Source organism: Larus michahellis, chromosome 1 (genome assembly GCF_964199755.1).
Source record: "Larus michahellis chromosome 1, bLarMic1.1, whole genome shotgun sequence".
NCBI classification, from domain to species: Eukaryota; Metazoa; Chordata; class Aves; order Charadriiformes; family Laridae; genus Larus; species Larus michahellis.
Window position 1 is genome coordinate 200,851,289 of NC_133896.1, and position 14,004 is coordinate 200,865,292.

A 14,004-nucleotide genomic window follows, 5' to 3' on the forward strand; every position below is an offset into this window, starting at 1 on the left:
TTATATCTTCTGCTGAGACATTGCAGCTATCAGAACCGGTAACAGGTAAGAGCTGAAATGACTGACTGCATTATTTCTAATATTAACACGAGTAGAGGACTGTGGGAAAAAAAAAATTACCCACTGATGTCAAAGAGGAGAAAAAAGGCTCCTAAACTTTCATTTTAAAAAATGATGCTATAAAAACAGTTAAGGTCCAAAATGCAGTTACGTTATGAATATGTAGATGGAGGGGGTGTAGCTGGGTTTGGATTTCAGAGGCCCTTGCTGAGGAAGATGCACAAATTCTATCCACCTCCACCTTATTTCAACCTCCTCCCTCTCACCTCCTCCCTCCCAGGCTGCAAGAAAGCAGTAAATAAGTGTGGTAGTATCTAGCTAGCCAGCATGTCAGGAACAGAGACAAATGTGAACATAACGGAAGTTTTGAGACGCTGGACCAAGAAGAGGTTGATGACGCAAGGCAATCTAAGGCATAACTCCATCACACCTCCTGCCACGTTAACTGTAGTGAGAAGGCGGGGGAACAATAAGGTATTTCTGGCAAAAGAAAGAGATCACATAAGTAAGTTTAAACCACAGCTGTACAAGGTGCAAACTAATAGACAAGCACATCCTTCATATGTGACTTTAACTTTCCTCCAGTACATATTTTTCTTTTTTTACAGAGCAAATTATCTAAACTTGATTTAATTTCATGGTGCTTAAGTACAGGTCAGCTTCTTAACATGACTTGTAGAGGCCACACCTTGAATGTACTTGTAGTTTGCCCTCTACTTATATTATGTATCTTTAAATTGGAAAAAAACCCCACAAAACAAAAAACCAAATCACTTGAAACAGCGTATACAATGCTGATCCCTGAAAATCACGGTTAAATTCAACCATCCAAGTAATATTCTGGGAACGTAATCATTTCAAATCCCATTTTGACTTTAGTTTGTACTCCAGCATGTGATTATTCTATTACACAATCACTTTTTCACTTAGGCTTAATTAAGGACCTAACTGTTACCTTAACGTGAAAAGAAGCAGAACACAGGTACCCAGGAGGCTCAGACTGCTTTCGAATTTCCAAAGCCATACCTAGTGCTGTGCCACGCTACAGCACGATCCAGGTTTATACAGCGCCTCGTGAAGAGATTCTAGACAAACCCACACCCCCCCTTTCAATCCAGAGATCAAGGCTCTAACTTCAGCAAGAACAATTTTACACCATATAAATTCTAGGAAAAACAATTCTACATATCAGCCGATGATGTTTTTGTTTCTCCTTTCAAACAGGCAAATATGTATTACAAGGATCACAGCATTACTGTTTTATTGTTTGCACAATGGTAAGTTGCACATATGGACAAACAGTACACATTTAGAATTAGTTTCACAAATTAATACATTACAAGAGAGTCCAGTGGTTTAACATATTAACTATTAAAAAAAGCAATAACAAAGGAATACAAACATTACGGTTCTGACTGCAGCCCAATAAAAGTTTAAAAAAAGGCTGAAATCAAAATAAACTGTAAGCTTTATTTTTCTGAGACATAAAAAAACCACATTATATCCCTTCATAAGAGACTGCTCACAAGGATGCAACACCATACAAGTACAAAAGTGAAGAATTCTGTGCTCAGTTTCCCTTAATTATATCAGATCAAGTGACAAACTGAACATTTGTCAAAGAATAATCACCGCTGAATGCAGACGTTTCCAAAACATACAAAATGGTAATAACACTTTAACAATAGAAAGCAAATGACCTGGTACTAGAAAAATCTTATGCACTGTAACTGTTTTAGAAAAAAAGGTGCTTTTGTGAAAATGATTGTGAATATTCATTTGATGCATGTTATATACAAAACATTATCTACCTAAAAAGCAACTCAGCTCCAAAGCTCCACGTTCACACTTCAACCCACATCTTTATTTGCTAAGATTCAATTGATCTATCATTCATCTCATCTCCTTAAGATGTTTTCCCAGCTATTTCTAGCGCACACCGAATTGGAAATGCAGCACAACAAGCTATGATGTTGTAATATGCAAGATTCATTAATTACTGTTGCAATAGCTGTAACCTTCAAATTACATCATCTTCCTCCTCCACTCTTTAGCAGCAACTTATTGTACTCTATACCTCGTATTGAAAGCAGATACGCAACTGCTTTTAAAGTCAATGCTAGTGGCGCTGATGAGAAGCTCCTGAATCAACTCTGTTTTATAACAGCTAATTCGGGTTTTCATTAGAATAGCATATCCTATCTCCCCCAGTTGCAGGGAAAAGCTCATCCAGCCCGACAACTCTCCGCTTGCACACAGACCTTATGGCATCCTGAGCTTTCAGCTGAAACCCTGCAACGCCCTACTGTTCAGCTCAGGAGGGAAAACAAAACCAGTTTGGGAGCATTAGGTAATGCTGAAATGTCTGTGTCAAAATCTCAGGTTCTTCTTTAGAGTTGGCTGCTAAATGGGTCCAAAAAAGGTTTTTAAAAAAATCCAGCTACTATTCACTATTTACCAAACTTTATGAAATAGTAAACACTGTATTTTCAGCTGGTCTAAAACAACAAAACACAAAAAGCAATGATGACATAGCCCAGGACCCACTATCTGAAGTTCCTAGGAACATCAAGATATGGGACCACAGGGCAACATGGAGAAACAGAACACACAAGGAAAAGGAGACCTGTCTAAGGGGCAAGGTTTGCACATCTGTATTTTATACATATATATATACACATACATACACACAGATGTGTGCACTGTACTGTATATATTTACATCCATATACACAAAAACACCCTGAAGTAGATTTAAAGGCCATATCCAGGAACAGAAGATATGAACTCTAGTATTTGTACTAGAATATATTTTATCTGTACAAAAAAACAAATATGCATATATTCATATGGTATAAAGCTTATTAACAAAAAATATTCTGCTACTAACATTAGGTTAAATAGATGGTTTTACAAGATTCTTTAATAATAATGCAGTATAGAACATTTCTAAAACTAGGGCCAAAAATAAAAATACATAAACGAGTTTCTATTCACAAGAAAATAGCTGTTCAATATGATTTTTCATTTTGTACTTCAGACTAGGGAAAAGTAGCAAAATTTTTATAAATCTCCTGGGATGCAATTTAATTAATGCATCAATCTAGAAAAATAGACTTTTCAGATGAACAAAGTTGATTCACTTCCGCTTCCCTAAAAGGGGTGCCTATCTTTTCCCTCGCTTGTTTCCAGCTGGAGGTTTCTTCAGCTGAAGAAGTTGCCCTCCTGTCCCAAAGCCTGCAGAGGCAGGATTAGACACCCCGAACGTCAGGCCAGCTGATGCTGTGATGCCGGGATTGCTGAAGTTAAACCCAGATGTAGTCGAGCTGCCAAAGCCTTATGAGGGAGGGAAAAATATTTTAAAACGTTAAGTTATATCAGGATTGCAAGTTTGTTCTCCTTGGAGTTATGAACACCAGTCACTTCATTACCAATATTTGTAATACTTTATACTCGTGGATCTACAGCAGTATGCCACATTGCTAACACACTTGGACTTGCTATGGCAACTTGGACATTACAGCACGAACACAGTCTACCTCAGTGATTGTAAACAATTACATCCTAAATAACTAATCTATTATACCATTCACCATACAACAGTAGCACCCAAAAGACCCACTGAACCATAACTCCTCAAGTTCTCAGTGTAAACACATAATGCGTACGTAGGGTGGGAGGGAAGGCAGAAGTACACACGGAACACGGCCCCACTCACACAGCAGGCAGGTGGCAAAGCTGGAGTCAGAGCTCCCAGCCTTGTGCCTTACCAACCAGGCTACCTTTGCCTATCATTATAACGTACGTGGCAATGACCGTGCCTTAAATGAGAGGCAGAAAAGGCTCAAAATTCTTGCCAAATTCTTGATATTTAAAAAAACCCACCTTCTATGACTTAAACCAAAAAGCAGCACTGAAAACAAAGCTTTGGAAAAACTGCGTGACTAGGTGAGCCAATTGTGCTATTTTAACTCCCCCACCCCTCTTCTATCAAGGTAAACAAATTGAACATTTGGTTCAGCTATAAAACAAGGTCAGTTGAAGAAAATCTGCCTACAGTTTTCAGCAATGGTAATACCAACTCATTTTACTTTCTTTTGTGAATTTACATCAGTTATGCACAACCACTTTGGATAATAATTGAAACTATTAGAGAGTGCTAGAAATTTCTCAGATCTTAGATAATACAAAGCAGAACTTCCAAACTCCACTTTCTATTCTCTCAAGAAGCCGAATAAGGTAGCCAATCATACAAAATAACAAGTATGACATGAGCAAGTTAAAATCCTAACAAATAGTTTCATACAAGTTGCACCTGTAAACAATTAAAATATTAAGAACAAGTGGGACTGGTTCACAAGCAAAAAAGGTATATTCTCAATATGCATTACTTCACACAGTTTTGTTAGTTCTCTAATAGACAGTTAAAGCAATCCTTTGATCATGTCAGTATTTTCAACTCAATACCTAAATATTTTTGAAGCACAGAAATAAAAACCCCAACTGCTCGTCTCACAGGAATCGCAAAGTGGCTCTCACAAGCCTGATGTCTTCTGTTCTCTCACTTGTTACTGATGCTTTGCATCAAGAACTACTTCAAAACATAACGTGAAACTCTTCCTCCTGCAATTTCCGCACCTGGGTTACACACTACCTCATCTTGACAAAAAAAAAAAATCCCCCATTAGCTACATTCCAGTAACTGCAGAGCTTCAACATGCAGCTGCCTGTGCAGAACTCATTGTTAATGTACTGAGCGTGCAGATCTAGCATATGACCAATGACATTGTTCGTTTGGGTCTTGTCTAAATTTTGTGGACTAATTTGTCTCTCATCCTAGGATGTAAGGGGTGAAGCAGATGCAACTATTCCTCCATTTCCCTGCTAACTCTGAATCCCAAGCAAGATTTTTAGAAGAATAAGCTTGTTCTTCATCAGGGAGTCTCATGAATGAAAAAAATCTTTGATAATCAAAACTATTCTTGGTGAGTTGCATTTTCACTTCAAGTATGTATCTGAGATAACAGGTAAGCATTGCCTCCTATAGAAAACATCCTGAATGCCATTCATAATAAAGCTGTATGCCATTTATAGTGTCAGGAGTTCAGTAGGCAAGGGTAAAGTGTTCATGAAGTACCGCCACCTAGCAGCTTCTAGATACAGGGATTATTTTGAAGCATGCAGGGAAGGCAGCCTGAGCTTTATATGAGTAATGTTAGAATAAGAAAGAGATGCATGAACTGTGTGATAGAAGACTGAGAACATGCTTGTTAGTTTAGATATAACTTTGAAAGTAATAGCTGTTATGCCAGAGGTGCCTTTTTAGGGCAGCCACAAAAGCATAGAAAGGCAGAAGGGAAATTCATCTAAATGGCTTTGTCCCGTCATGGCAGCATAACAAGGCCATGCTATGAAGTTTTTTTTCTTAAAAGTAAACCAAACCCTAAAGCAGAATACTCAAATGAAAAATCTTCAGGAGAGAGCCTTGAACAAGGTATATATTCAGTCTCATTCCTGTTGCAAGGGAAGAGAATCAGTCACAGAATGGCTCTGTTCTGAAGGGAAGAGTCCCAAAGTCTTGAACCATAGCTACAATGTGATCGACAATTAGTATCACCTATGTGTAAACAACTATTTTCAGAAAGTAAACAACAACCTGCCCTTCCAGGGCATAGACCTAGCATCTCCCTGAAGGGCCTTAGAGTACACTTTATTCATTGGGCTTTTACCTCTCCGCTTCAGTCAGCCCTTTAGAGACGTAAGCCAAACATGAGGTACACACCTCCCTGTAACAGTATTCTATTTTTTTTTTTATGTCTGTAAGACAGACTATAGGAAGCTATTTGCCTCAAAACCAAATTCCTGTTGAAAAAGTGAATAGAGATGCAAGCTATAGAAGTGACTAAGATTTCAGACGTCTAAGTTAAGGAGCAACTGCATCCATATTTTCATTTTCTCACCACCAACAAAATTAAACCAAAAAAAGTGAAATGAGTACTGAGTAGTTGAATTGCCACAGAAATGTTTTCAAAGTAGTTAACACATTGAATCATGCATATATTCCAGAGATACAACACCTATAACTTATTATTCAGATAGAAAGGATAAGAAAAACAGCGTTAAAGAAACCTTCTAAGCTTTTAAAAAATAATTTCAACTTTATTTGTAAATACAGGAAGTCGAATTACTGGTATATTTGTCACAAATTTCTACACTAATGTCAATAGCTCACTAACTATAGCCTATGCCTTCAAGTAGTAACTGCACTTCTGTGCCTCGGACTGCATCTGATCCAATCGGGTGCACCTGATCTCCTGTTTCGCCTCCTGACTAGACAGACACCATCAAACAGAAAACATTAATGCTCACTCAGTGCTGTCTACCCAGGAGACCTTTAACAGAACCTAAAAACTCCTCTGAAAATGTGTATCCAGCAAGTAAATAGCTACTTTAATGGTTATATACACATGTAAACACTTTGTTTCAGTAGCTTTCTTACACCAAGTGCAGCAGTTTGATTGTAACAAAGTAAGTTTAAGACAAACTGGAATTTAAGAGAAACAAACCAACCTGCACTTAGACTTCCTGATGGCTTACTTGTAGTTCCAAACCCAAACGATGATGCTCCTGTGGCACTACTTCCAAAGGCAGAGCTACTTCCAAATCCTAGTAGAATAACAGTAAAGACATACAACAAAAAAATTACAGACACAGCGATTAAAGACACATATGTTTGGGGTGATTATTCTCAAACCAAACATAATTCTAAGCATTATTTGGTAAACAAATATTCTGAAGATTATTGACTCAAGTATTTTATTCTCAACTCAGTATTGCATTAAGAAAACAATGCAAACAGGAAAGCGTTGGAGAAAAATACTTCCTTCAAAATACAAACTGAGTAAAGGGAAAAGCTATAAAAACAGGTGAAGCAATCTATCAGAGTTTACAAAATTGCTATTGAATTGCTGTTAAACTGGCAAGAAAACGGTAACCAAATGGGCCAAAACTAAGAAAATTCAGACATAAGTTCTATGACTTCTATTGCAGAAAGCCGCAATCTTCATCCACAACTCTAAAAGAAAAATTCTCTATGCTTAAAACAGGGTAAACATTTTCTTGAGTTTACATTGGGCTTATTTTAGAGTCGTCGTGCCCCCCAGGTTATTTGGGATCAGCTTTACCTAGGAAACCACAAAATAGGTTAAATATAGAATAGAAAAAGAATTTCACAATACTTAATGGGAAAAATCATAATATAAAGGGCAGCCATAAACATATAGCTGTAATAAAACTCATTATGTAAATTTTGTAATTGACATTTATAATTTCATAATATAAATATTTCAAGATTTCAAATCGTGTTATTAATATGAGATCACTTCAAAGGAAAAGTAAGTTGATGCTTGCAGTTTGAGATGGAAACCAGACAAAAGGAGAGAGAGAAAGAAATTCTCTGATTTTGGCCGTCTCGAGAGGTTTGTAAAAAGAGAACAGTATTTGTATTTGATGTTATTATGCCCCCATCTTAAGTTTCAAGTGTCAGGGAAAATACTAGTATTTTACTGCAAATTGAGCCTTTAATTCCTTTACAGAAATAATTTTTAGATTTTAAAGCTAATAAGGACTAAACACATGATCTGAAGCAGTGTTCTCTAGTTATCTGCAATTTTAAAATCAAGTAAGTTTTAATGTAATGAATGTAAGATGGTTTATCTAAATGATACACTCTTCTGTCCTATCTAGTTTGAAATTAATTACCAATAGTCAGACAAGGCGTCTGCAAATATTTAATGAAGCATAGGATCTATATGCTACATACCTCATATACTTAAGTGCTAAAGCATCTATGGTTATCACTGACAAAATTCACAGAATATTTATCATGGAAAAAGAGCAACCAATTAAAATGATGTTTCAAAAGTACACATTAAAAATTGTCCTGTTCAAAAAAAAAAACCTTAAGAAAATCTTAAGCATTCATCCTGCTAATTTGTTTCAGAAAATGTTCTTTCATTTACATTGGCAGAATTGGTGAACATATATAAATAATCTTTAGTCTACAACCTCTTTGGTTGAAAAGGAAGAGTTTTACAGTGTTTTTTGTTGGTTTTTTTTTTTTTTTGGTGGTTTGTTTTTTTTAAAAGGCATTTAAAGCATCATGGGAACGACCTGGTAATTCACAAGTACTTTCTTTTTAGCCTGCTATTCTCAGTTATTTTTCCTGTTTTAGCGCACAGACTTTCTTTTATCTGAAAAAGCTTAAAATCTGATGAGAAACGACATTGGCAGATTTAAGCATAATTTCAAGATAATTTATGGTAAAACGGATGTAACATTCAAGTTACATCATCTTTCCAAACTGAATGATGTTTAATTATCTTAAATATATTACAACACTGATTCACATGTTTGGCTCATTAAGAGGCAAAATGTAGGGATGCGGACTGAGGCTGCAGAGAACAGAAGATGTAACAAGAAAACCCACAGCACATTATGTTTGCGCTCAGCAGATGTAACCATTTTCTTTGCAGATCTCATACAAAAGCTTCAGAGGACACTAGTGTCTTTTGACTTGCACTGCAGGAACCCCTGACCTATATAGATGGGAAATTCACATGCAGATTAGATTCTACTAGTCACTTAGATTCTACTTGTAGTTCTTGTAGTTCTTCTACTACTGAGAATTCATTACGTTTAAATGAAAGTGTCTACATGAATCTTATACTTTTTTTTATTACCACCTACTCTTTCACAGTCATGTGTCCTCTTGGAATATATACCCCACCGGCACTATTAACATTTTGATAAGTATTTTTCCCTTGCTTTCAAATGTTGCTTTTTCAGCTTGAGGGTGTACTTTTATTTTTTTTTCCACCTCAGCACTGAGGGACAGAATGACAGCTAAAGCAAACATGTTGCAGCAAGCAGGATTCCAGAACTGTAGTAACTTTTAAGCGTTTATTCTTATCTTAACCCAAGCAGAAATGGGTCCCTATAGTTAACGGTTGTATATACAGGTGAAAAACTTCTGTGGGTTAGCTACAGCGTGATTCAACGTCTCAGGTGCCTAACGTTCATACATGTAAAATTAAAGTCAAGTTGTTACAAAAGGACATACTTGATGTACTTCCCTAGCTTTAAGAACAGAACTTCTATGAGATTACTTCATCTTGTTCATCCTGGGTTTTAACTACAATGGCTTTTTAGCCTTACTGTTAGCCTTAGCAACTCCTTCTGTATAACATGAAGGAGTTTGGAAAGCGCCGACTGCCAAATTGTAAGGTCTTTCCCTGAAACAGATCATCCTCTTAGTGGAGTTAAAGGTTTGCAAGAGATTCAGATGTGCGGTATAATAATTCAATGAAAGATTAGAAAAGTTAAAGTGTACCTCCAAGGCTTGAAGAACCTAAGCCACTTGATTGCAAGCCAGTGCCAATACCTGAGCCGAATGGCGTTCCAAAACTAACTCCCAGAGATGGCTGTGGCCCTGGTATAAAAAAAATGAGAACAAACTTGCCTTACTCTTTCATAGTAAAGAGGTCCTTTATTTATTTATTCAAGTATTTGATAATGTGAACATCATTGCTTTCAACAAATCCCATTAAGATCCCAAACTTTACCTCATCAAAATTCCTCACTTAACTGTCTGCCTCTACGTCCACCTGGTAAAAATCTAAGAAAACACTGATTGTAATAGGTGAAACTAGTCAAAGCTGATAATATGATAATAATGTCATTTAGTATTTTTAAAAGTTAACCAGTCTCACCTTAAACTTTAAAACATTAATCAAAACCTTGAGAGAACTCATAGGTAAAATTTTGTCACCTGTATTAATGAACTCAGAATATAAAACCTTCAAATTAAAAACATAAGAACTGACACTAATGTAACTAAAACTATATTACCAAAAGTTAATTTATTTAATAAACAGGAATCTTCAAAACTACTCAAGTATTCCATCCAAATTTAAACAGAACACTAAGATAAAAAACAAGACAATGACTTTATTTTATTAAATTTATTGTTCATTTTTAAGCAAGTCAATTACACAATAACATGACAATTCAATTCTTTTCCACACAAGTGATAACTGAGTTCTGTTAAGCTCTGCTACATAACACCATTCAATAAGGTAAACTAGTCAAACCACCTGTTTAAATAAACATTTACAAAAGGCACAGTACTGTGTACCTTAATGAATTAGATACATTCAAAATTTCAAAGTCAGAGTTTGTCCCATAATTTAAAAAAGTTGACAGTACTTCCCCTGCGTATTCACACTAGGATGCAGGACTGTCAAAAAACATTTTCAGTCTGCCAAGATAAAATTTACAGCCTCAGTTCCTTTTTTTTTTTTCCTTAACCTTGGGGAATAAAGAATCAACTTGCTAGCCCATTACTAACACATTTTAAAATAATTAATTCTGATAAATAATTAATATATTTTGACAGTTTTCACAGTACAATCTTATATTCCTGTCTTTTTCAAACAGTTTTCAGTGCACTAGTTAAAAAGTTTAACCATTGAAGATAAAATACAGTGCCAAACTCTTAATCCACAGGCATTCACACCTTTCCTCAAGATAGAGTACATAAAGTATGTTCAAAGATGGAGAAGGCTATCTGTGAAAGTGATGTTTTATTTATATGTTACTGTAAAGCTCAAATGATTTCAGTCTTTTTCCTAAACCATTATCACATTTGGGCTTATTTTCATTCAAAATTTCTTCCTGTGTACTATGAAGTTTCCCATTACTAATATTTATCTAGAGTTTTAAAACCTAGCTATTTGAAGCTTTTAAAATCATTTCAGTATTTGAAGATTTAAACAGAAAATCATTTTGAATCAAGTGAAAGGCACTGTATATCGAAAAGTAACATTTCTTGCTAGGAACACAAAATTCTTGTGATCCAAGCTGAATGACATCTGTATACTCAAAGTAGTGTTAAACTAAATTTTAAGGGCATCTAAAGTTGTTAGCTTTCAGTCTCTGCTTAGCAGGGAATAGTTGCGAAACCCAAGCTATTTTTTCAACTAAAAAAAAATATACCAGATGTTGTAATTACAAATTTTCACATAAATTTCAAACTAAACTTCTTTACATCCAGTTTAAATACTGATACATCTACCTAGCAGCTCCTTAAAAATAAGACAATTGTTATCAATAAAAAGAAAAAAAAAAAGCCTACACAAGTCAGTTAGTTAGCTAATAACTAAAAGAAAACCCAAAACCACATATCCAGTTCCTTCTCAAGTGCACAGGTTTCTATCCCAGTAGGAGGCACTGTTAGTGCCTCCTTAAAACAAAAACCTTAAAACAAAACACTGCAGTCCTCCAGCCAAGCCTTTTTCCAAATGCAATATGCTTTTTAGAGCCAGTAAAAAACATTATTCTAAAATATCTCAGATTATATAAAACAGGATCTCAGGCCTTAGGCTAATAAGCTTCTCATTGAGCAACAGCACATGATATTTGTTAATTTTGTACCATAATGTTCTGAAGGCCTCATCGCTATTTCTAGTTCTTGTAAGTAAACATAGTTTTCAATAGCAAAAAACTAGTAATAAAGATTCTTCGATGCCAAAAGTACTAGCAAAAAATTGGCACTTCTGGCTACTGTAAGTACGAGACAAATTCTTTATAATGAGTATTTTGACATTTTAAAACTTTATATATTTGCCCTGTAGAGCATTTCAGTTTAATGAATAGTGCCCACTATAAAGAGTCCAGACAGGTCAGCCAAATTTCCTAAAGTGACACTGCAATTTTGGGAAATCACAGCTGGTCCTAACAGTGAACAAATTTAGTGTCAAACTTAGATCCAAGTCTGACAAAGTAATACACTAATTTTAACCAAGGTTAATATCAAATGACACAACAAAAGTTTTAAGTGCTATGAAGATTTCAGTATCCTTTCCCATTAGCACTTCAATTTCATACCGAGCCAAGTCAAAACATAACAAAGCATGCTAGTAGCTCGACAATGCTTTGACTAACTCTGCACTCCATCAGTTAAGGAGAGAGTAACTAAGCTGTTGGGGGGGTATCTACTTTATTTATTTTTAGAGGAGGAAAGGTGAGCTTGAAGAAAAGCATTTCTTTAAGACAACTTAGTCTTATCAGAAAAACATCAGTTTCGGCCTCACGCATTTAGTTCACTAAACTTTAATTTCCTTTAAAATCTTTTACTTTAGTCCCATCAATGTTAATAGGTAGACTAGCCACCATCATTTTAACTTCCACGCTGTTCAAGACTGCTCGGGGAAGGTGCTAGTGAGGCAGCAGTTAAAATTCTAGTTGCTACGGCACAAAAGCATGACCAGCTACCAATAAAGCTGTGCTCAGAGCAAGAGTGCTAAACTAGGGAGAAAGGTTGTGTGCAGACAAGACTTAAGCATAATGTTAATAACTCTACTTCAAAAAACTGCACAAAAATTGTGCTTCAGTGTGCACGCCACAGTCTCGGTGTCCTGATTATCCATCCCAGGAGACCAGTGGAGTGCATCTTTGCTCCCTTTCTTCCATATGGCCGGGATCCACTGGCTTTATTTCTTTCAATAGAAGCCAGACACATATTGGCATATGGAGAGAACATAAATAGGGTGCACACCTACACCCAGGAACTGGGGAAACATTCCCTGATCCCACAGCTTAGATGTAGCTACTAAACCTTTGACTTCTGAACACAAGTTTAAAATAAATTATTATTTATCTTTTTCAGAGAAAGAAGAGTAACTAAGTTAATCTTATTAAATAGATGTAACCATGTAAACATTAAATATTTTTTTTTTAAAAAGAGACTAACCATCCTGATCCCACAATACTAGAGTACCATATATTAGATTTTAGTCAAAAAGCTTTAAAGCCCAGATTAATTTTCTTGTTTTATTCTTATCTTCAAGAACAGTAACAGCATGTCAGGTATTACACACACACTCCCTTCCCCCACTTTACATACACCTAATTTCATAATCTTTTCTCTCATAACTTTCTACCATCCCTCATCTATCCCGCTCTTCAGGATCTAGATCTTGAAAAGAAATACGCATGATTTTAACTTCTAGCAGATAGTTTATCAAATTCACAACAACATAACACAAAAGTTAAAACATGTAAACATTTGCAGTTTTACTGCAGCAAATGGCCATCTGAAAACTCAAACGAGGAAAAGGAAATGAACAGGAGGCAGTCTTTAAATATTTAAAGATTCCTGCAAAACTGAAAGAATAGATTCTTTTCCTTTTCCACAAAGAGTAAGACAAAAAGTGGCAGCCTTAATCTGAAGCTAAGAAGTTTCAGGTAAGTTGTTGGGACACACACTGAAATCAGTAATTTAGGAAAGCTGTGAAGTTTTCCTTTCTAGCAAGCTTTTAAGACTTTAAGGTCTCTCTGGAACAGTTCAGGCCTGAATAATCCTGCTTTTGAGCTAGGGGAACAGAACAGATGACTTCAAGTTCCATCTAACCCTATTTTCTAAGAGTTTTAAGTACTCTTGAAGTGCCACTCAAAACATCAATCTACCTCTATTTCTGCAGGTCCTCAAGTGAGTTGCATGCAGTATGACAATATTTCAACTCAATCAGTAGTAAACAAGTTGTTGTCTACTTTTGTTGGCTGGTTATGTAAGTTAATGGCTTTGTTCTATCTGCACCACTCCTGTAATTGGCACATTTTTGGCTTTTGAGATACTCCACCAAAACAATCAACCAAAAAAACACCAAAAAAACCCCAACCTACACACACTCCCATTTGCTCCTTTTGCTACAAAAATCTTACAAAATACCTCAAGGTATAAAGTCACCTTACCTCAGGTTGTGTTGGTACAGGTCAATTCAGCCTTCCCCCCCCCACTCTCCACTACTCCTAAGAGAATATTCAGGAAGTCATGCCGTAAGTGGCATCAATTTACTGAAGTTCTTAGCAGTTCTCTTGAAGCTGG

The 14,004-nt window shown here is 35.9% G+C and overlaps 1 protein-coding gene across 2 annotated transcripts in view; it reads right to left on the reverse strand.

The window, feature by feature from the left end:
- Window positions 1-1,304: 1,304 nt before the first annotated feature.
- Window positions 1,305-14,004, reverse strand: part of NUP58 (nucleoporin 58) — a 38,083-nt gene continuing 25,383 nt past the window's right edge. For both annotated transcript variants that reach the window (XM_074569025.1, XM_074569033.1), the window contains exons 14-16: window positions 9,451-9,549; window positions 6,630-6,725; window positions 1,305-3,395 (exon numbers count right to left, since the gene is read on the reverse strand). In XM_074569025.1, the coding sequence (XP_074425126.1) occupies window positions 3,226-3,395; window positions 6,630-6,725; window positions 9,451-9,549 (365 nt within the window). In that variant the 3' untranslated portion in view covers window positions 1,305-3,225. The remainder of the gene's footprint in view (window positions 3,396-6,629; window positions 6,726-9,450; window positions 9,550-14,004) is intronic.